The sequence below is a fragment of the Brachyhypopomus gauderio genome, unplaced genomic scaffold (genome assembly GCF_052324685.1).
Source record: "Brachyhypopomus gauderio isolate BG-103 unplaced genomic scaffold, BGAUD_0.2 sc47, whole genome shotgun sequence".
NCBI classification, from domain to species: Eukaryota; Metazoa; Chordata; class Actinopteri; order Gymnotiformes; family Hypopomidae; genus Brachyhypopomus; species Brachyhypopomus gauderio.
Genome location: NW_027506873.1, coordinates 965,829 through 988,820, shown reverse-complemented (window position 1 = coordinate 988,820; position 22,992 = coordinate 965,829). Strand labels below are relative to the sequence as shown.

The 22,992-nt window shown below is 41.4% G+C and overlaps 3 protein-coding genes across 3 annotated transcripts; all 3 read right to left on the bottom strand.

Moving 5' to 3' along the window:
- Positions 1-54: 54 nt before the first annotated feature.
- LOC143487584 (torsin-4A-like) lies at positions 55-3,125 on the bottom strand. Its single transcript, XM_076986612.1, has 2 exons — positions 2,503-3,125; positions 55-1,941 (listed from the first exon to the last, which is right to left on the bottom strand). Exon 2 carries the CDS (start codon positions 1,939-1,941, stop codon positions 718-720), a length of 1,224 nt encoding a protein of 407 aa, XP_076842727.1. The 5' UTR covers positions 2,503-3,125; the 3' UTR covers positions 55-717.
- A 618-nt stretch (positions 3,126-3,743) lies between these two features.
- LOC143487586 (torsin-4A-like) lies at positions 3,744-5,849 on the bottom strand. Its single transcript, XM_076986614.1, has one exon. It carries the CDS (start codon positions 5,718-5,720, stop codon positions 4,407-4,409), a length of 1,314 nt encoding a protein of 437 aa, XP_076842729.1. The 5' UTR covers positions 5,721-5,849; the 3' UTR covers positions 3,744-4,406.
- A 1,611-nt stretch (positions 5,850-7,460) lies between these two features.
- LOC143487587 (torsin-4A-like) lies at positions 7,461-21,509 on the bottom strand. The gene is made up of 2 exons (XM_076986616.1): positions 21,350-21,509; positions 7,461-9,810 (listed from the first exon to the last, which is right to left on the bottom strand). The coding sequence occupies exon 2, from the start codon at positions 9,808-9,810 to the stop codon at positions 8,590-8,592; it is 1,221 nt and encodes a 406-aa protein (XP_076842731.1). The 5' UTR covers positions 21,350-21,509; the 3' UTR covers positions 7,461-8,589.
- Positions 21,510-22,992: the final 1,483 nt, after the last annotated feature.

Here is a 22,992-nt window from a genome sequence, read left to right as displayed (position 1 = left end):
TCATCATCAGATATACAGACCAGATGGTTTTCAGAAAAAAAAGGCAGAGATGACTAAAGCTTTAGAATTTGTAATAACCTTGTACCAATATAATGGAGAGGTTCAACTGTAAAGAGGCAAACAACTTTGGTGCCGTTTCTATGGGGGAGGAGAACACTGTGCTGTGGTTTCAGAGTTATAAAACGGACATCCTTCAAAATGTATAAATAAAAAAAAAAATTAAATTCACGTCATAGTTTTTCCTCTTCACTGCTTGTGTAAATTACAATTATTTTGCTCACCCAGTACTTCTTGAGGACTTGGTAGGTCCACTGCAGTTCAGTTTCATTCGATGTTCTTTGTAAGGGAAATGTCTGCATTGCTACTGTGGTCCTCCTCATCTGAACTGACCTAGTTTCTCTTGCAATATGCAATCATGCTCAAGTATACAATGCCATCCATGCAAAGGTTTACCAGTTACAACAAACTACACCCCAAAGTAAACACAACAAAGCATATAACACTGTGTGTGAAAAGATGCAGAACCATTTCACATATTCCAATTTTAAAATGTTGAAAAAATATAACCCGGAGAGATCTTAAGATCTCATTATAACTGCAAAAATAACCATGGACCATGTTAGTATCTTCCTGCAGCACTGACCTGGGCTGATTGTGTTCCTCTCCTTATTAACAAACCTCAGTCTAGCACAACTTCAATAATCTCCCTCTCCGTTTTCACAGAAGATTCACTTTCGGCACCACCTGTTTACATCCAGTACGGGAAAACTCCCGATCTCCCACAGAATAGTATGACAGCTCCTCTGTTAGTCTTTCTACATGGGAGCGGTCTGGGTAGAATCCTTCCCTGGACATCTCATCCATAAAGCATTCCATCACATGGCTTTTCTCTAGGAGTGTAAGGGGCAATAGCTCTGCCTCCAGCCAGAGGGCATGGTGCTTTTTTAGGTGCCCAAGCAACAGAGGGTTCAGCTCCTTGCTGAAGCGCCCTCGTCCTGAAGCAGCAATGCTGGAGGAGTTCTGCAAGACGAACTTTGTGATCTCTCCGTGATCAAGGTTGCTGATTAGGATGTAGATTGCATTCAGGTATTCGTTGCTGTCTCGTTTGACGATGAGTCCGTGCACGGTGTCGAGCAGCTCGGGGGGCATGTGCTCCATTTCATCGAAGATGAAGATGGGGATTTTCTCCTCTTCCTCAGCCAGGGAGACCATTTCAGAAATGTGGGAGGTCAGAGTTTGGATGCAGAGTGGGAGGTCTCCTTTTGTGGGACAGTGGTGAAGCACAAAGTACTGCAGGACCAGGTGCTCGCCCACCACGGAGCGGAAGTGCTGGGCTAGGAGCCTCCCAAGGTGGCTTTTCCCCACACCGCTGGGTCCCAGAAGAGACAATACCAAAGGTTTACTGTGCACATACGTCGACAAGTAATCTTTTAAATGTCCTAAGAGGCCCTCACTTGCCTCTTGCTGTCCAAATACCTCCCTTTTAAGGGTCTTCTCAAGTCCTTCCAAATCATATTTAAGCACATGGTCATCTAGGTTTTCAATGGCATTGTAGACCTGCAAGAAGACGATGATGCATAGCAGGACCAGACAGTTCTTGGCACGGTTGCGCTCCTTGGTGGGCATGACTCGGCGGTTTCCGCTGGGAAAGAGGATACGACCCTTCTTCTTCTTCTTCTTCTTCCTGCATGACGTGACTGTGCTGCCTTCTGCTACCCCGTCAAACGTGAAGATCTTGGGGCTGGTGGAACGTGCAGAGGTGCAGAAAGGAACTGCTGTGGACAAAAGCTCCAGGCGCCTCTTTTTCATTGCCAGGTACTTCTGACGAATTCGAACCACGGCTCGTACAGATGAGGAGAACTCCGAGAACGATAATGTTCCATTTTCATTCTGCGTCTCAATTTCACTCTCCGAAACTGCCTCAGGGAAATCTACATTCATCTGCACAAACCATTGAAAAATTAACATTAGCAACGTAAACATAATATCATTTATGTTTATGTACACACACACACACACACACAGGTGCATCGCAATAAATTTAATTTAATTTCAGTATTTCTAAACAAAAAGTGAGACGCATATATTATGTAGATTCATGACAGAGTGATGTATTTCAAGTGTTCATTTCTGTTAATGTTGATTATGGTTTACACCCAATGAAAACCCAAAAGTCATTATCTCAGAAAATTACACTAATTAGACAGATGTCGAGAAGGCAGTCATTGACACTCCACAAGGAGAGTATGCCACAAAAGGTCATTGCTAAAGAAGCTGGCTGTTCACAGAGTACTATATCCAAGCATATTAATGGAAAGTTGAAAGGATTGTCAATAAAAGGCCATTTAAAAATTTGGAGGAGATTCTCAAGGAGTGAACTGCTGCTGGAGTCAGTGCTTCAAGAGCCATCGCACACAGATGTATCCAGGACATGGGCTACAACTATCGCACTTCTTGTGTCAAGCCACTCATGACAAAGAGACAACTCAAGAAGCATCTTACCTGGGCCAAGTAGAAAAAGAACTGGACTGTTGCTCAGTGGTCCAAAGTCCTGTTTTCAGTAGTGATGGGTCGATCCAGTGTTTTTCAGTTTCGTTGCGATACCGATACCAATAATGATATATGGGCTCTTTAGTTCAGAGGTTAGATTTTAAATTTTAAAATTTAAAAGCATAAGGTTGGACTAGGCTTTGAAGTCGAAGCATAAGTCTCTTCTTGGAATGAGACACCACACTCAGGTCCTACACTATGTGCTCTATTTCTGCTTCTCCTACACCCCCGTCAGAGACATAATTAAAGATGAAAATCCACCATCAGACAATATACCATAATTATTAACGGAGGAACGGTGCAGCAATGAATATGAAATCAATGGAATACACTACAATAGTACAAATAGACTGAAATGCACTATGATGAGATTATGAAGCATTCAATGGCAGTAGTGTGCTTAACCACAAATATTTTTTTCCTGCTCAATGGCACATTACATATCGACAGGGAAACCTCTCTCGCCTCTCATGTGGTACATAGGTACAGAACACTAGCTTATGAACCATCACTGACTCCCACCAGCATTCTGCAATAAACGTGGAAACACAAGCAGCTATTGAACATCATGAGTTACTTTTGAGTTGAATTTGATCAATTTCAATGTGTTTTGCAAAGCATTATTGTTACACTAATTTTACTATGAAGTGGAGATGCTTGATTTGTTTGTACATATTACTTCATGTTTTCAGCAATAGCTCACAAATGATAATAAATAAAGACAAAGTTGGTGGTGGTTTCCCCCACAAAAAATGCTGTCACCTTTATTCAGTTTATAACGATACCCAAATTTAAAAGGAGCTCCATTGAATGTAGGTAATTTCCTGATGTGCCTGATAAGTCATTTACATAAACTTGCATTAAATATGAAATGTTAATATAATGTCACTATTTGTGAAGACTTTTTTTGGAATATCCCTTGTACTATCCAGTCCCCAATATATACCAAGTGTACATGTTGAGACAGTGTATCAGTATTAAAGTATTATAAATTCCTACTGTTAATGCATTACTGACATGTTTGCTGAAACCTGAACTCCTATCACCACTTTTCTACTTTTGGCATCTTAATACGGAGGCCCAGAGAGCTGTTTTCAGAAGAATAGGATTATGATACACAGAGCACTTAAAGGAACTGATCATCATCAGATATACAGACCAGATGGTTTTCAGAAAAAAAAGGCAGAGATGACTAAAGCTTTAGAATTTGTAATAACCTTGTACCAATATAATGGAGAGGTTCAACTGTAAAGAGGCAAACAACTTTGGTGCCGTTTCTATGGGGGAGGAGAACACTGTGCTGTGGTTTCAGAGTTATAAAACGGACATCCTTCAAAATGTATAAATAAAAAAAAAAATTAAATTCACGTCATAGTTTTTCCTCTTCACTGCTTGTGTAAATTACAATTATTTTGCTCACCCAGTACTTCTTGAGGACTTGGTAGGTCCACTGCAGTTCAGTTTCATTCGATGTTCTTTGTAAGGGAAATGTCTGCATTGCTACTGTGGTCCTCCTCATCTGAACTGACCTAGTTTCTCTTGCAATATGCAATCATGCTCAAGTATACAATGCCATCCATGCAAAGGTTTACCAGTTACAACAAACTACACCCCAAAGTAAACACAACAAAGCATATAACACTGTGTGTGAAAAGATGCAGAACCATTTCACATATTCCAATTTTAAAATGTTGAAAAAATATAACCCGGAGAGATCTTAAGATCTCATTATAACTGCAAAAATAACCATGGACCATGTTAGTATCTTCCTGCAGCACTGACCTGGGCTGATTGTGTTCCTCTCCTTATTAACAAACCTCAGTCTAGCACAACTTCAATAATCTCCCTCTCCGTTTTCACAGAAGATTCACTTTCGGCACCACCTGTTTACATCCAGTACGGGAAAACTCCCGATCTCCCACAGAATAGTATGACAGCTCCTCTGTTAGTCTTTCTACATGGGAGCGGTCTGGGTAGAATCCTTCCCTGGACATCTCATCCATAAAGCATTCCATCACATGGCTTTTCTCTAGGAGTGTAAGGGGCAATAGCTCTGCCTCCAGCCAGAGGGCATGGTGCTTTTTTAGGTGCCCAAGCAACAGAGGGTTCAGCTCCTTGCTGAAGCGCCCTCGTCCTGAAGCAGCAATGCTGGAGGAGTTCTGCAAGACGAACTTTGTGATCTCTCCGTGATCAAGGTTGCTGATTAGGATGTAGATTGCATTCAGGTATTCGTTGCTGTCTCGTTTGACGATGAGTCCGTGCACGGTGTCGAGCAGCTCGGGGGGCATGTGCTCCATTTCATCGAAGATGAAGATGGGGATTTTCTCCTCTTCCTCAGCCAGAGAGACCATTTCAGAAATGTGGGAGGTCAGAGTTTGGATGCAGAGTGGGAGGTCTCCTTTTGTGGGACAGTGGTGAAGCACAAAGTACTGCAGGACCAGGTGCTCGCCCACCACGGAGCGGAAGTGCTGGGCTAGGAGCCTCCCAAGGTGGCTTTTCCCCACACCGCTGGGTCCCAGAAGAGACAATACCAAAGGTTTACTGTGCACATACGTCGACAAGTAATCTTTTAAATGTCCTAAGAGGCCCTCACTTGCCTCTTGCTGTCCAAATACCTCCCTTTTAAGGGTCTTCTCAAGTCCTTCCAAATCATATTTAAGCACATGGTCATCTAGGTTTTCAATGGCATTGTAGACCTGCAAGAAGACGATGATGCATAGCAGGACCAGACAGTTCTTGGCACGGTTGCGCTCCTTGGTGGGCATGACTCGGCGGTTTCCGCTGGGAAAGAGGATACGACCCTTCTTCTTCTTCTTCTTCTTCCTGCATGACGTGACTGTGCTGCCTTCTGCTACCCCGTCAAACGTGAAGATCTTGGGGCTGGTGGAACGTGCAGAGGTGCAGAAAGGAACTGCTGTGGACAAAAGCTCCAGGCGCCTCTTTTTCATTGCCAGGTACTTCTGACGAATTCGAACCACGGCTCGTACAGATGAGGAGAACTCCGAGAACGATAATGTTCCATTTTCATTCTGCGTCTCAATTTCACTCTCCGAAACTGCCTCAGGGAAATCTACATTCATCTGCACAAACCATTGAAAAATTAACATTAGCAACGTAAACATAATATCATTTATGTTTATGTACACACACACACACACACACAGGTGCATCGCAATAAATTTAATTTAATTTCAGTATTTCTAAACAAAAAGTGAGACGCATATATTATGTAGATTCATGACAGAGTGATGTATTTCAAGTGTTCATTTCTGTTAATGTTGATTATGGTTTACACCCAATGAAAACCCAAAAGTCATTATCTCAGAAAATTACACTAATTAAGGCCCATTCACACCCTACGGTAATTACGGATACGGACCCTTTCGTCCGGTTCCGGAGGTCGTTTCATCCGTCAGTGGGTCCGTTGCCAGAGCGCTTACGAATCCGTAGTAACGGAGCAATATAATCCGCAAATCAGGGGGCAGTAGAGAGTCAGAAGCATCGGGCGTACACCAATTCGGGAAAATCAATGAAGAAGAGTACTGGACTTTAAAAAATGACGCTCGAGTTAGAAGAGAAACTTTGCGAGTTGGTTAGAGGCTACATTCTGCTACGGTGCCAGGTCATCGCGATAAACAGCGATGCAAAAACAGCTGGGAGGAGATTGCTGGTGCGCTGGTGCCGGAAATTTGACTATACTGCCCTCTAGAGGATGTATTAAAAAAAATCATAACAACGTTGGAAACGGAAAGAGGTATAGTGGCCCCCTACGGAGGCTACGTTTGGTACGGACGGACGAAATTCGTCCGTGTCCGGAGGTATAAAGCAGGCTTTAGACAGATGTCGAGAAGGCAGTCATTGACACTCCACAAGGAGAGTATGCCACAAAAGGTCATTGCTAAAGAAGCTGGCTGTTCACAGAGTACTATATCCAAGCATATTAATGGAAAGTTGAAAGGATTGTCAATAAAAGGCCATTTAAAAATTTGGAGGAGATTCTCAAGGAGTGAACTGCTGCTGGAGTCAGTGCTTCAAGAGCCATCGCACACAGATGTATCCAGGACATGGGCTACAACTATCGCACTTCTTGTGTCAAGCCACTCATGACAAAGAGACAACTCAAGAAGCATCTTACCTGGGCCAAGTAGAAAAAGAACTGGACTGTTGCTCAGTGGTCCAAAGTCCTGTTTTCAGTAGTGATGGGTCGATCCAGTGTTTTTCAGTTTCGTTGCGATACCGATACCAATAATGATATATGGGCTCTTTAGTTCAGAGGTTAGATTTTAAATTTTAAAATTTAAAAGCATAAGGTTGGACTAGGCTTTGAAGTCGAAGCATAAGTCTCTTCTTGGAATGAGACACCACACTCAGGTCCTACACTATGTGCTCTATTTCTGCTTCTCCTACACCCCCGTCAGAGACATAATTAAAGATGAAAATCCACCATCAGACAATATACCATAATTATTAACGGAGGAACGGTGCAGCAATGAATATGAAATCAATGGAATACACTACAATAGTACAAATAGACTGAAATGCACTATGATGAGATTATGAAGCATTCAATGGCAGTAGTGTGCTTAACCACAAATATTTTTTTCCTGCTCAATGGCACATTACATATCGACAGGGAAACCTCTCTCGCCTCTCATGTGGTACATAGGTACAGAACACTAGCTTATGAACCATCACTGACTCCCACCAGCATTCTGCAATAAACGTGGAAACACAAGCAGCTATTGAACATCATGAGTTACTTTTGAGTTGAATTTGATCAATTTCAATGTGTTTTGCAAAGCATTATTGTTACACTAATTTTACTATGAAGTGGAGATGCTTGATTTGTTTGTACATATTACTTCATGTTTTCAGCAATAGCTCACAAATGATAATAAATAAAGACAAAGTTGGTGGTGGTTTCCCCCACAAAAAATGCTGTCACCTTTATTCAGTTTATAACGATACCCAAATTTAAAAGGAGCTCCATTGAATGTAGGTAATTTCCTGATGTGCCTGATAAGTCATTTACATAAACTTGCATTAAATATGAAATGTTAATATAATGTCACTATTTGTGAAGACTTTTTTTGGAATATCCCTTGTACTATCCAGTCCCCAATATATACCAAGTGTACATGTTGAGACAGTGTATCAGTATTAAAGTATTATAAATTCCTACTGTTAATGCATTACTGACATGTTTGCTGAAACCTGAACTCCTATCACCACTTTTCTACTTTTGGCATCTTAATACGGAGGCCCAGAGAGCTGTTTTCAGAAGAATAGGATTATGATACACAGAGCACTTAAAGGAACTGATCATCATCAGATATACAGACCAGATGGTTTTCAGAAAAAAAAGGCAGAGATGACTAAAGCTTTAGAATTTGTAATAACCTTGTACCAATATAATGGAGAGGTTCAACTGTAAAGAGGCAAACAACTTTGGTGCCGTTTCTATGGGGGAGGAGAACACTGTGCTGTGGTTTCAGAGTTATAAAACGGACATCCTTCAAAATGTATAAATAAAAAAAAAAATTAAATTCACGTCATAGTTTTTCCTCTTCACTGCTTGTGTAAATTACAATTATTTTGCTCACCCAGTACTTCTTGAGGACTTGGTAGGTCCACTGCAGTTCAGTTTCATTCGATGTTCTTTGTAAGGGAAATGTCTGCATTGCTACTGTGGTCCTCCTCATCTGAACTGACCTAGTTTCTCTTGCAATATGCAATCATGCTCAAGTATACAATGCCATCCATGCAAAGGTTTACCAGTTACAACAAACTACACCCCAAAGTAAACACAACAAAGCATATAACACTGTGTGTGAAAAGATGCAGAACCATTTCACATATTCCAATTTTAAAATGTTGAAAAAATATAACCCGGAGAGATCTTAAGATCTCATTATAACTGCAAAAATAACCATGGACCATGTTAGTATCTTCCTGCAGCACTGACCTGGGCTGATTGTGTTCCTCTCCTTATTAACAAACCTCAGTCTAGCACAACTTCAATAATCTCCCTCTCCGTTTTCACAGAAGATTCACTTTCGCCACCACCTGTTTACATCCAGTACGGGAAAACTCCCGATCTCCCACAGAATAGTATGACAGCTCCTCTGTTAGTCTTTCTACATGGGAGCGGTCTGGGTAGAATCCTTCCCTGGACATCTCATCCATAAAGCATTCCATCACATGGCTTTTCTCTAGGAGTGTAAGGGGCAATAGCTCTGCCTCCAGCCAGAGGGCATGGTGCTTTTTTAGGTGCCCAAGCAACAGAGGGTTCAGCTCCTTGCTGAAGCGCCCTCGTCCTGAAGCAGCAATGCTGGAGGAGTTCTGCAAGACGAACTTTGTGATCTCTCCGTGATCAAGGTTGCTGATTAGGATGTAGATTGCATTCAGGTATTCGTTGCTGTCTCGTTTGACGATGAGTCCGTGCACGGTGTCGAGCAGCTCGGGGGGCATGTGCTCCATTTCATCGAAGATGAAGATGGGGATTTTCTCCTCTTCCTCAGCCAGGGAGACCATTTCAGAAATGTGGGAGGTCAGAGTTTGGATGCAGAGTGGGAGGTCTCCTTTTGTGGGACAGTGGTGAAGCACAAAGTACTGCAGGACCAGGTGCTCGCCCACCACGGAGCGGAAGTGCTGGGCTAGGAGCCTCCCAAGGTGGCTTTTCCCCACACCGCTGGGTCCCAGAAGAGACAATACCAAAGGTTTACTGTGCACATACGTCGACAAGTAATCTTTTAAATGTCCTAAGAGGCCCTCACTTGCCTCTTGCTGTCCAAATACCTCCCTTTTAAGGGTCTTCTCAAGTCCTTCCAAATCATATTTAAGCACATGGTCATCTAGGTTTTCAATGGCATTGTAGACCTGCAAGAAGACGATGATGCATAGCAGGACCAGACAGTTCTTGGCACGGTTGCGCTCCTTGGTGGGCATGACTCGGCGGTTTCCGCTGGGAAAGAGGATACGACCCTTCTTCTTCTTCTTCTTCCTGCATGACGTGACTGTGCTGCCTTCTGCTACCCCGTCAAACGTGAAGATCTTGGGGCTGGTGGAACGTGCAGAGGTGCAGAAAGGAACTGCTGTGGACAAAAGCTCCAGGCGCCTCTTTTTCATTGCCAGGTACTTCTGACGAATTCGAACCACGGCTCGTACAGATGAGGAGAACTCCGAGAACGATAATGTTCCATTTTCATTCTGCGTCTCAATTTCACTCTCCGAAACTGCCTCAGGGAAATCTACATTCATCTGCACAAACCATTGAAAAATTAACATTAGCAACGTAAACATAATATCATTTATGTTTATGTACACACACACACACACACACAGGTGCATCGCAATAAATTTAATTTAATTTCAGTATTTCTAAACAAAAAGTGAGACGCATATATTATGTAGATTCATGACAGAGTGATGTATTTCAAGTGTTCATTTCTGTTAATGTTGATTATGGTTTACACCCAATGAAAACCCAAAAGTCATTATCTCAGAAAATTACACTAATTAGACAGATGTCGAGAAGGCAGTCATTGACACTCCACAAGGAGAGTATGCCACAAAAGGTCATTGCTAAAGAAGCTGGCTGTTCACAGAGTACTATATCCAAGCATATTAATGGAAAGTTGAAAGGATTGTCAATAAAAGGCCATTTAAAAATTTGGAGGAGATTCTCAAGGAGTGAACTGCTGCTGGAGTCAGTGCTTCAAGAGCCATCGCACACAGATGTATCCAGGACATGGGCTACAACTATCGCACTTCTTGTGTCAAGCCACTCATGACAAAGAGACAACTCAAGAAGCATCTTACCTGGGCCAAGTAGAAAAAGAACTGGACTGTTGCTCAGTGGTCCAAAGTCCTGTTTTCAGTAGTGATGGGTCGATCCAGTGTTTTTCAGTTTCGTTGCGATACCGATACCAATAATGATATATGGGCTCTTTAGTTCAGAGGTTAGATTTTAAATTTTAAATACATCTAGTCCTGACGTAAAAAAAGTTGTTGATGTTTGTCTTGGTTGCCAGAAATAAGAATTTGCATATTTTGGCACTTTTAACTTAAAGGTATTGAAGAAAGAATTCCAAATATGCGATCGTGAATCCAACTTGACTGAAGTCGGGGGGTTTCAAGATGGCAGATGAGTGGAACGCTTTACACTCGGTCTCCGGCACTTTTTTCCCCTGCACTTTAATCCCATCCGATCCGAACGTCTCTATTGCTCAATATTCTTTGAACGTGTACTTACTCGCGTTGGACATCGTATTTCATATGATAATGGCTTCCAAGTCGGTTAAACAAGGAAAGGAGGAGCTAGCTGCCAAATCTGTGGTACATGACACCCCTGACCAACAAGTTAGCGTTGTGCTGCTAACTAAGTTGCTGGAGGAACACCGCAGCGCTATTTGTGCAGATCACACACTTGCTCTCGCTGTTCTGGAGACCCAAATGGATCAATTGCAGCTCACGGTGTCTGATCACGGGCAAAAGATTTCTTCTCTAGAAATCAGCTCTAATTCGCTGGAACAGGTCCAGACGCTGGAGGTGGTATGCGCGTAGCTAAAAGAGGCTAAAGTTAAACTACAAGCTAAAGTCACTGACTTGGAGTCCCGCAGCAGACACAATAATATCCGTGTAATTGGTGTGCCTGAATCTATGGAGGGTCCACGCCCCACTGCCTTTTTCTCCGAATTTTTATCGGAGGTTTTGGGTGATGTGCTCTCCTCGCCACCATCAAATAGAGCACATCAGTCTCTGGTCAGTAAGCCGCAACAGGGTGGCAGACCAAGGTCTGTTATTATTAGGCTGCATTATTACCAAATTAAGGATAACATTATCTGTGCAGCTCGCTCCAGAAGAGGTAATTTGCAGTATCATGGCCATCCAGTTGCAATCTACGAGGATTATGCTCCGGAGATCCTGGAGCAGCCGAATACAGAGATGTGATGCGGCGTTTGTACGAGTCCAGTCAACGACCGGCACTTCGGTTTCCTGCTAGGCTTTTCGTCTCATCACCAAGCGGTAGCGAGAAAAAATTTAACTCTGTCGCGGAAGCTGAGAACTTTCTAAAATCCAGACAAACTGTCACTTCTCAGCATAACTGTTAAAACCGGCTTGGAGGATTGGTGGCTACTGGATTGCTGCAGCATCCATTGGAACTGCTTTGAGTTCCATTATTCACAGTATTGTCCTACCGATGGGTTCGTTCGCTTCAACACTGTTCTATTTTTTCAATATTTAGGGGATATATGAATGTGCCTTCTGGCGCAGTTTCTGTTATAATGTGAATGCTTGTGCTGGAGGCCGAGTCGTAGGCGTGCTGAGGAGTTTAGGGCCTCAGCGTTTAGCCCAGTGGACCATAATGGGGTGGGGATTGTGTGTGGTCTGTATGTATGTGATGTTAGTTGGTATGCTCTCCCTTTATTTTCTTCTTATTTTTTATATTGTGGTTTTTTTTATCTCTCCTTATCTCCTCTCTTGCCTGTGCATTGAACCTTTCTCTTTAGAACCATGTTATGACCAGAGCTAACTCTTTGCACTTGATCTCCTGGAATGTCAATGGTTTAAACAACACAGTGAAATTGGGTATGGTGTTTTCTCAATTACAACAGCTACAGGCCGATATAATCTTCTTACAAGAAACCCATCTTAAATCCTCAGAAATCCAGCGTATTAAAAAACCCTGGATGGGTCATATTTTTCATTCAAGATATTCAATTCGAGCAAGGGGGACTTAATTATCCAGAAAAATATCAACTTTGAACCGGCGAATACTATTTTTATACTATACTATACTAACCCTAACCTTAGACCCTAACGGTCATTTTGTGGTGGTCACTGGCATACTGCAGGGCCTCTTGGTGACATTAGCTTGTGTCTATGCACCCACATGGGGCGATACAAATTTTTTTGATAAATTCTTTTAGCCTTCTCAATTTAGATACTCATCATATTGTTATTGGGGGCGATTTTAATCTGGTACAGGACATATGGCTAGATAGATCCTCCCCTAAGCAATCAGTCTTGTCCAAGTTCTCCAATCGGGTTTTAAAGTAGTCATCTCAACTTGGTCTGTCCGATCCATGGAGAGTCAGTCACCCGGTAGACAGAGCCTTTTCCTTTTTTTCAGCTGTACATCATACCTACTCCAGGGTTGATTTTTTTTCCTATTGGACAATAAATTGCTCTCACATGTCTCTTCATCCTCCTATCACCCAATTATTGTTTCTGACCAAGCCCCCACATCCATTGACCAGGGTATCTGCACATTTTAAAATCTCAAATTCAATGACTTAAGACCTTTTTAATACCTCTCACAAGAAAAAATAATACTATTACTGTGGATGCAGGTGTGTTCCACATCGTTGACGGGGGGGGGGGGGGGGGGGGGCGCGAACGAGAATTGTTGACGGGGGAGAGTTGTTGACATACGTTGTTGAGGCCGTATACGCCAACGCTAGGAATCTAGCACTAGGACCCTGGAGCGGTTATTTTCTGCATGGTCCTAGCGCTAGATTCGGCAAAGTTCACATCGCGCCAGAACAACTGAACAACACACACTTATAATAATTTAATGCCTCCCCTCATAAAATTCCAGACATTTTAAGACATTTTAGGCCTTGAATATGGAAAACTAAATTTAAGACATTTTAAGACTTTTTAAGGACCCACGGGTACCCTGATTTACTTATGTGTTCCTATTAGCAGACCTGACCACAAGCACTGGAAATTCTGCTCATACATGTTATCTGATAACGACTTTAAAAAGTATACATCATCCCTCGTATAGATCTTTATTTCTCATGTAACGACTCCCCCAAGGTCAACATCCACTCTCTTTGGGAGGCCTTTAAAGCATATATTCGTGGTCAAATTATTTCATTTGTCTCTCACTCACGGAGGACTGAGAGACTGAGATTGTCAGAGATTTTGGAGGAACTGCGTAAACTGGAGACTGATTATGCGGTATGCGTCTCCCTCGCTTTATAAACGGCGTCTTCACTCAAGAGTCGAGGGTTTAATGACCCGGAAGGTTGAAGTACAATTAAGACAGTCCAAGCTACGCTTTTATGAACAGGGTGACAAGGCTGGGAAGCTTCTTGCCCATCAGGTTTGGTCCAATGGAGCTTCTAGATTGATTCCTAGAATCAGATCTCCCTCTGGTGATGTGGTTTCTGACCCTAAGTTAGTTAACCAAATTTTCACAGACTTCTACACTAACCTGTATGCTTCAGAGTCACGTCCTCTTACTCAGAGCTCCCACTATTTTTGATTCTTTGCCATTTCCCCAGGCTTCGCCTTCCCAAATTGACGACATGGGTTCCCACATCACTACTCCAAAAGTCTTTGAATTCTGGTAAATCCCCTGGCCCAGATGGGTTTACAATAGAATTTTATAAAGAATTTTCCTCTTTTCTCACTCCTGTTTTGGCAAGGGTATATAATGACTCACTTCTCATTGGTCTTCTACCCACATCCATGTCTCATGTCACCATTTCACTTCTACTCAAAAAGGACAAAAACCCCACCCTCTACACTAGCTACAGACCGATATCTCTTCTTAGCGTGGATTTTAAGATCCTGGCCAAGGTTCTTGCCTCTCGTCTTCAGCGGATTCTACCTGACTTAATTGCTCAGGATCAAACTGGTTTCATGCAGGATAGACATGCAGGATAGACATGCATATTTTATACTCTCATCCTTCTGACTCTCCAGAGGTTATCATCTCTCTCGAAGCAGAGAAGGCCTTTGATAGGGTGGAATGGCACTATTTGTTTTTAGCTTTGGAAAAATTTGGCTGCTGCCTTAGGTTTATCTCTTGGATCCGTCTTTTGTATTCGGCTCCAACCGCTTCTGTTCTTTCTAACGGCACTATCCCTCCTTTCCTCTCCAGCGTGGAAAACGTCAGGGCTGTCCTCTTTCACCTTTGCTGTTCAATTTGCAGTTGGAACCCCTGGCTATATGGCTGTATGAACATCAGGGTTTTGAAGGAATCTCGCGCTTCAATTCTGTTCATAAACTCTGTTTATATACTGATGATCTTTTATACATTTCTAACCCCAGCGCCTCCCTTCCTTCAGTACTGGCTATTCTTCAACAATTATGTGTAATGTGTCCGGTTATAAATTGAATCTCCAGAAAAGTGAGTTATTTTTGGTCAATTCAGCTGCTCAGTCGCTTCCCTTATCCTCCTTTCCTTTTAGGGTCACTCATAGAAAATTTAGATATTTGGGCATTACATTTACGCACTCATTTAATGATTTACTGGGAGACATTTTTATTCCTCTGCTTGACAAAACTATATCAGACTTGGATAGATGGACATCATTACTAGGGATGCACCGAAATGAAAATTCTTAGCCGAAACCGAAAACCGAAAATGAGGAAACCAAGGCCGAAAAGCTCGGGTAAACACACTTCTGAGAAATGTCGTCTGCTCGGCAAAACATAACGGGGCTCAATGTGCTCTATTAGCCTACGAAATCCCTACGACAGAGAACGGCTGATCGTCTAAGGCAACGAGTTTCATAATTTTTGGTGTAATGTCTTTTGCCTCGGCGCCATCACTGGAAAACTTTTTTGCTAGCTTTATCCAAATAAGCGCGTGCAGGTGGCGATTTTTGCTTGCGTCATCACAGCACATTGTTTCGGCCGTGTTGTTTCGGTGATGAAAGTATTTCGGCCGAAAACCGAAAATGCAAATTTAAGCCATTTCGACCGAAAATTTTCGGTGGCCGAATTTTCGGTGCATCCCTAATCATTACCCTTATCACTGTTTGGCCATATTATTTAAATTAAAATGAACATGCTACCAAAATTCTTATACCCGTTTCAGCATATCCCTATCTTAATTAACAAAGCATTTTAATAAACTTGATAGTGCACTGACTCGATTTATTTGGTGTAACAAACCTGCCCGTCTGAAAAGGGCATCACTTCAACTTCGGAAGACTGATGGGGGACTGGCCTTACCTAATTTTCGGCATTACTATTGGGCTTGCAATATACATAAATTAATCTATTGAAGTGGGGGTGGGTCTTCCATTGACTGTCCACTGTGGACACAACTTGAACTGTCCTCATCTCAATATTCCCTTAACTCCATAATTTGTTCCCAGCTTCCCGTTCCTACTAAATGGCTCCCGGCCAATCTGGTTGTCCGGGATTCCATCAGGATCTGGTTCCAGTTCAGGAAGTGTTTAGGCTTACACAGCAATGCAGTCCGTATGCCTATTCTCCACAATCATCAGTTTCTCCCTTCTTCTACCGACTCTGCCTTTCGCATGTGGGGAGAGAAAGGTATTATAACTATTGACTGTCATTTGCGGCATTGAAGGCGAAGTTTGATCTGCCCAGCACCTATTTCGTTTTTTTTCAAATTAGACACTTTGTCTCACGTCTGTCCCCCACTTTCTCAACCGCCCACCCGAATCCAAGGTAGATCAAATTCTTGCTCTCGACCCACCTCAGTCCAAGTTGATATTTACCATTTACACCATTGTCTGTTCTTCAGATACTGGTTGCTCGGATGTCCTTAGGTGCTCATGGGAGCAGGACTTGGCGGTGTCCATCTCAGACGGGCAGTGGGATCTCATTCTAGATAGGGTGCACACATCCTCCATTTGTGCTAGACACAGCCTGCTACAATTTAAGGTACTACATAGGCTACATCTCACTAATGCTAGAATGCGAGAATGTTTCTGGGTAGGTCTGGCGCTTGCAGGCATGAAAATCTGTCACCTTTCTGCGAAATTCGCCGTTTTGAAGTTGAAATGGGTAACCTATGCGAATCATGTAGATCCGAGGACTTTTTTCTTGGGGGGGGGGGGGGGGGGGGGGAAATCGGGAGATATTTTATATATATAAATTAATTATCATATTGACTCAAACAGAGCACTTCCGAAATCGGCAATTTCAATGATTTGTTAATCATTGATTTCAATGTAGTTAACGGTGACATAAAATAAACAAAATTTTTTTTATAGTGTCTCTGTAGTTCTAACTGGTGAATCCAGGGACGTGTGAGGATAACATTCGCGCCAGGGCTGAAAAGGATGAAGATGAAGTTGTAAACTCTTGTCATTTGATAGCCTACCCTGTGCCCATGTTAGAAGCCTTTTGTGACGAAATAAAAACACGTGAACCCTGGTATTTTTACAATCATTTTACACTTATAGATTAGGTTCTCTGCAGAAATTTAAAGAAACCTGGTTACCCGTTCTCAAATATATTGATGGGTGCATCATTGTGCCAGAGTAAACGCAGGAGAGGCTAATTGTTTTTATTTAATTTGTATTTATTTGTTTATTTTTCTCTTTAATTTGAAATTATTTATTCATTTGTGAGTGCGTGTATAATTGTATTCCTTCTATTCCTTTAATTTCTTTTATTTATATCCATTTTATTGGTATTATTTCTTCCCTTGTCTGTGTGGGAGTGCCTGTTGTCTCTGAATCCTGAGAATGTGTGTGTATTGGTTACATTCTGTCGATTTATTTACTTATTTTGTATCAGTCATTTCCTTACATACCGGACTTTTGCTAATATGCATTTGCTGTGTGTGTGTGTGTGTGTGTGTGTGTGTGTGCGTGCGCTTTTATACAGGTGCATGTCTATGTCCATGTGTTGGTGTACAATTGGTATGTTTGCCCATCTGTGAACAAACCGGCAACCACACGCAAGTTTGTGAGGATTTATAGGTTGAGGGGGGTTGTTATTCTTTTTTTGGTTTGTTCTGTGATATTGTTTAGTTTGTATCAATACCTTACAATGTCACAGTTAGTTTGGATTTAAACAGTTTTTGTACAATAACTGAAAATTTCTATAAATAAAAGTCACAAAAAAACTTGACTGAAGTCTTCTAGTATGCATACGAGTTACTTTTGATACCATTAAAATTAACTTTAAACTATGTAGAGTTATAAAGGAGTGTGTCCTCTTCAGGTCCCACAGAGATGTAGACTGTGTGAAATAGTCTGATATTTTTGTCTTCACTATTTTCAACAAGCTAACGCTTAGTGCTGAAGTTTCAGCTCTGCTGCTTCACGAGTCACGTGATCGGATTCCCGCCTTTGTTGATGGGCAGAGACGAACACGTGAGTGGATCTACAGCATATCGATTAACTTAACATACAAACTCAAAGAAAATGGTGCATATTTTTCCAATGACAAATTTTCCAAAAAAAATAAAAATAATGCTGTTGTATCACGTCGCCACTGTCGAGTGAAATAATTATATTACTGGCAAATTAATATTTATGGTCGCGATTGCAACCATTTTAGTCGCAATCTGGAGCCCTGGCATGTGCCTCTGTCTTTTTTCAATCAATCAAAGTTTATTTGTATAGCGCTTTTAACAACTCAAGTTGTCGCAAAGCAGCTTTACAGGGTTTACAAGGTTAACAATACTATGGGTCCAGAACCCTGGACCCATAGTATTTTTTTTTTCAAGACAAAAGACGAGTACAAAAGAGTAGACCATTAATTTTTTTTACAAGCTGTCCGCGACCCACCTGTTGAGAATCACTGTTTTAGTTAATCATCACGGATATTTTTCAGCCAGCTGCAGACTGAAGCTGCTGGGGGTTGAAGGTAAACTGTGGAATCCGGATCACTGGTGTGTTTCGCGTTAACGTTATGGCTAGGGTTGCAACGGTATGAGATTTTCACGGTATGATAACCGTCTCAGAAAATACCGCGGTATCACGGTTATCACGGTATCACAGTTAGTTTGTATATTATTAAAAGATACACTGACCCTTAAAGAAAATACAACAAGTTATTTTTGTTCAATTAACTATTTATTGTAGAAACCTGGAACTATTGTATACAAAATGTGTCCTTTAAAAAAATAAGCTGTACACATGTTTATATAAATACTGCAAAATTAGAGAAACCTAAATAATTGTACTGAAATCCATGATTTAAGTTTAAATTATTTAATATCTGATAAACTCAGCCTGGGTCACTGTCTGATCAACAACTGTTGTAAACATCCGTTGTACTTCCAAGTTAGAATATAACCAGATACTGCAGAAAGAGAGGATTTATTTCTGACATGATCCTCACAATAGAGATTTCTATTTTAAGGCTTTCACACCGAGTCTGGTTTTAACATATCAAAAACAGGCACGTTAGAATTTGAAAATGAACGCATGTAAATTAATGGCGTCTTTCACATCCAGTGAAAGCAAGGACCTTAAAAAGCTGGTTTATACTTTCACTAGTGACCGTAGCTCGCGACTCCGCAGTTCTTTTGTATTACGTTAACAAATACGAGCCTCTTGTAATTACAGGACGAAACATGAGAGAACGTGAAGACGTTAAGATTGGGCGTTTTGGAAATAAACAACCATTAAATAATGTGATTTAAAAAGCGAATTATTTCGAGTATATGTATAAATATTTAACTTAATTAAGTTTAAGGTGCTGGGAAATATTGAAACGGACCTTTAAAGTTACGTACAAGTACTTTAATTCCACCTTATAAAGGTGTATGAACCCTGCAAACATGACTTTGTTCATTGCGCTGAGGCGCAGCGCGCGCAAAGTTACAAAATTCGAGAGGTGTACGACCTCGCGAATCGACAGCGCGCGATTACGTCATTTTCGCCGCTGATTTTAGTTTAGCTTTTTTTTTGTTAAAAAATTTGTTAAGTCTGATGCACTTTCTGCCATTCTCACCGCTGTGTGCTGAGTAGCTGAACCGGAGCGGAGTTGCGCATGCGCGGGTCAGTTTCTCCGCTGGCTTGCTTTTTACCGGTAATAAGCAAACGCACACGATATGATAACCGTGCATTTTAATACCGTGGTATACCGTGAAACCGGTTACCGCTGCAACCCTAGTTACGGCGCGTTTATAGTCCAGCTCAAGCTGCCGACTGGAAAATGGATCGGTAAGTGGATCGGCCCCATTCGCCTGATAATCGATACGTGAAATTACGTCAATATCGGCCCCGATACCGATATTGTATTGGATCGGACCCATCTCTAGTTTTCAGATGAAAGTAAATTTTGCATTACATTTGAAAATCAAGGTCTCAGAGTCTGGAGGAAGAGTGGAGAGGCACACAGGCCGACAGCTTGAGGTCTAGTGTGAAGTTTCCACAATCAGTGATGGTTTGGGGAGCCTCGTCATCTGCTGATGTAGGTCCACTGTGTTATATCAAGATCAAAGTCAGCACAGCGGTCTACCAGGAAATATTAGAGCATTTCATGCTTCCCTCTGCTGACAAGCTTTTTGGAGATGGAATTTTCATATTCCAGCAGGATTGGCTGGAACTGCCAAATTGGTCCACACTGCCAAATGTTCCAATACCTGGTTTAATAACCACAGTATCACTGTGCCTGTTTGGCCAGCAAACTTGACAAGAGGAAGGTATAGTCAAGAGGAAGATGAGACACCAGACCAAACAATGCAGACGAGCTGAATGCTGCTATCAAAGGGCTTCCATTACACCTCAGCAGTGCCACAGACTGATCGCCTTCATGCCACTCCACACTGAGGAGCTCAGATCAAGTACTGAGTGCATTTACCATACATGCGTTTCAGTAGGCCAACATTTCTGAATTCAAAATTATTTTTTCAGTTGGTCTTATGTAATATTTTCTGAAATAATGACTTTTGGGTTTTCATTGGTTGTAAGTAATAATCAACATTAACAGAAATATACACTTGAAATAGATCACTCGTGAATCTATAATATATGCGTTTCACTTTTTGTACTGAATTACGTTTTGATGATATTCTCATTTACTGACACACCATTGTAGCTAGAAACTACAGCAAACAGCAAACATTCGCCAAGAAACATCATACCAGTTGTGGTACCACAAACCACGTTTTACCTATATTTTACCTATATTTCTTTGAGATTTAGAGACTGTTACATCGACTGCTATTTGCATACGTTTCGGGAATAACGTCCGTTTTCTCCACCTACAGTGTGTATTTTTTTCACACGTTTCTTGATAGAAAGTCCTGCCTCAGGTTCCAACCTCTGTTGAACAGGTTTTGATGGCATCAATTAAAAACGAATAACGTCATATTTTCATCTCGCGAAAGCGAAAGGCAACTATTTTCAAGCGACTTTGAATGCAAATAATATTTGCTTGGTAAACAAAGGCTCCTCAGATTCCTTTGACATTACAAACAAATATGGGCGGTTACGTCAGTTAACAATGAAGTAAAAGAAATCAGCATCAGTTCATAATATCAAATAACTCACGAGGTCAAACGTTCCCTCTTCTATTCCCGAGAGGGTCTTTGGCACGCAGTAAACGTTGTAACACCACTTAAACAGCAAATTCAACAGTTTCTGCTTTTTAATTAATCAGAAATTACACAGTGATGAACGCTTAATGCACTTGTAAAGGTTACGCGTATTGTCCCTCCATAACCACCTAAAAGAATTCCACCCGTTGTGTTTTTTCTCTCCATTGCCTACATTCAATCAGATACGATTTCCTTCCTGGAGTTTAGTACTGCGCCATGGTAACGTCCCATTTCACTACAGAAATCTGCAGTTTAAACATATTGCATGCTTGGTGAACGACATGATCATTTAGCAGACCTGGAAGTAACTCCGACGTTTGCATTAGTGTTACTGTGCAAGCTGTAATGCCGATCAAATAGTTGCTGCTGCTGAAACTTGTCGCTATTTCTAACTACTCAAATGAACCATATGAAACGGGAAGTTGAGGTGTTAAGAGTAAGATTAAGACAAGACTGTGGCCACAGCTGCAATGATTAGCTTACATGAGCGGAGATGAAAGCATCCTGCAGGTAACTTACCTTTCAGTTAGTTTTGTGTCTCAAATCTCAAACACCACAGCAAATGTGAAATATAGCTGCTGCTTCTCTTCTGACCAACATTTCGGACAAGCGCAAGTAGTGAAACTCCTCCTATCTCATCTCTTCTACCCAGCCGCAAGCCCTGTCAGCCAAACCCCTCCTCTTCCTTGTAACCACCAAAATGCTACTAGCACGTTCTCAGAGCATCGTGAACTTAAATAAAATGTATGTGCACACTAAGTAAACAATTGCTTGAATGCATAATTGATTAACAGTGAGTATGTGTTTGTTATTTAGCTAAAATATTTGAATATATTTGTATATATTAAAATATAAGGAATATATTTGTATATTCCTTATGTTTTATTTCTTTTTAGATTAACTGAGCAATTAACTTTTTATTTTTTTTAGAATAACTTTCTTTTTAGATTAAATTGATCTTCTAAGCATTCGTTCTTAGAGCTCCAAAAGTAAATATTGAGAATTTTAATATATCCTCCAATAATCAGTCATTTTAAAATATATCCTCCAGTCATCAATTAGTTTATTTTCGTGCTTTTATACACTAGGAAACCACGAGAGCATGAAGAGAACATGGAAAGTTAATTCTGACGTATGAATGTGTCACTAGTGAGATCAGGGCGGAACTTTGACTCGTGATTAAACTTTCTGGAAGGGGATTTAAATTATATCAGATAAATATGTAAATTAATCCCTGTCAAAGGGCTGTCTGTGTATACGTTCTCATGTGAAGAAACTGAGCAGCAATACTAATATAGGCTACTATATATCGTAACTGCGGTGCAGGGCTGTCTTCTACATTGTTCCTTAACAAACTTTAAGACTTGCCCAACGTATAGAGTCTAAACAGAGTAATTTAATCAAGTTCATTAAAGTGTGAAGTTGTCTGACTTGCAACTTACTCCTGTCCTGAGAAGTAGTAAAAAGAGACACATGAATAATAATAAACATTTATATTATTTGTCAGTGATACCCAGGGCCACTGCACATAAAATAAAGGTGAAGAAATAATTGTAATATAAAATAACAATACATATTAAGAAATGAATGCAGTACAATAGATTTCTCATAACAAAATGAAAATTTGACAAAGTCAAAACCCAGCTGCGAACCCAAGCTGAAACAGGTGGGGATTCAGCAGCCTTTTAAAATATGGGGGATGTACAGTTGTGCAGGTGAGGTGTGATAGTGTTCCAGAGCACCTCGTACACGAGCCCTGTGTGCCACGGCACAGGGCCTAGGGTAAGACAAGGGCCTAGGGCCTAGGGTAAGACAAGGGCCTAGGGCCTAGGGTAAGACAAGGGCACAGGGCCTAGGGTAAGACAAGGGCACAGGGCCTAGGGTAAGACAAGGGCCTAGGGCCTAGGGTAAGACAAGGGCCTAGGGTAAGACAAGGGCCTAGGGCCTAGGGTAAGACAAGGGCCTAGGGCTTAGGGTAAGACAAGGGCCTAGGGCCTAGGGTAAGGGTGAAATCGGGGAAGAGCATAAATGAAGGTGGGTGAAGGAGAGCAGCAACACAAGAAGGCGCCTAATCATGTAAAACTTTAAAAACCAACAGAAGTGCTTTATATTGTATATGGAGCTAAATGAGCAACCAATGTAAGGGTTTGAATATTGAAATT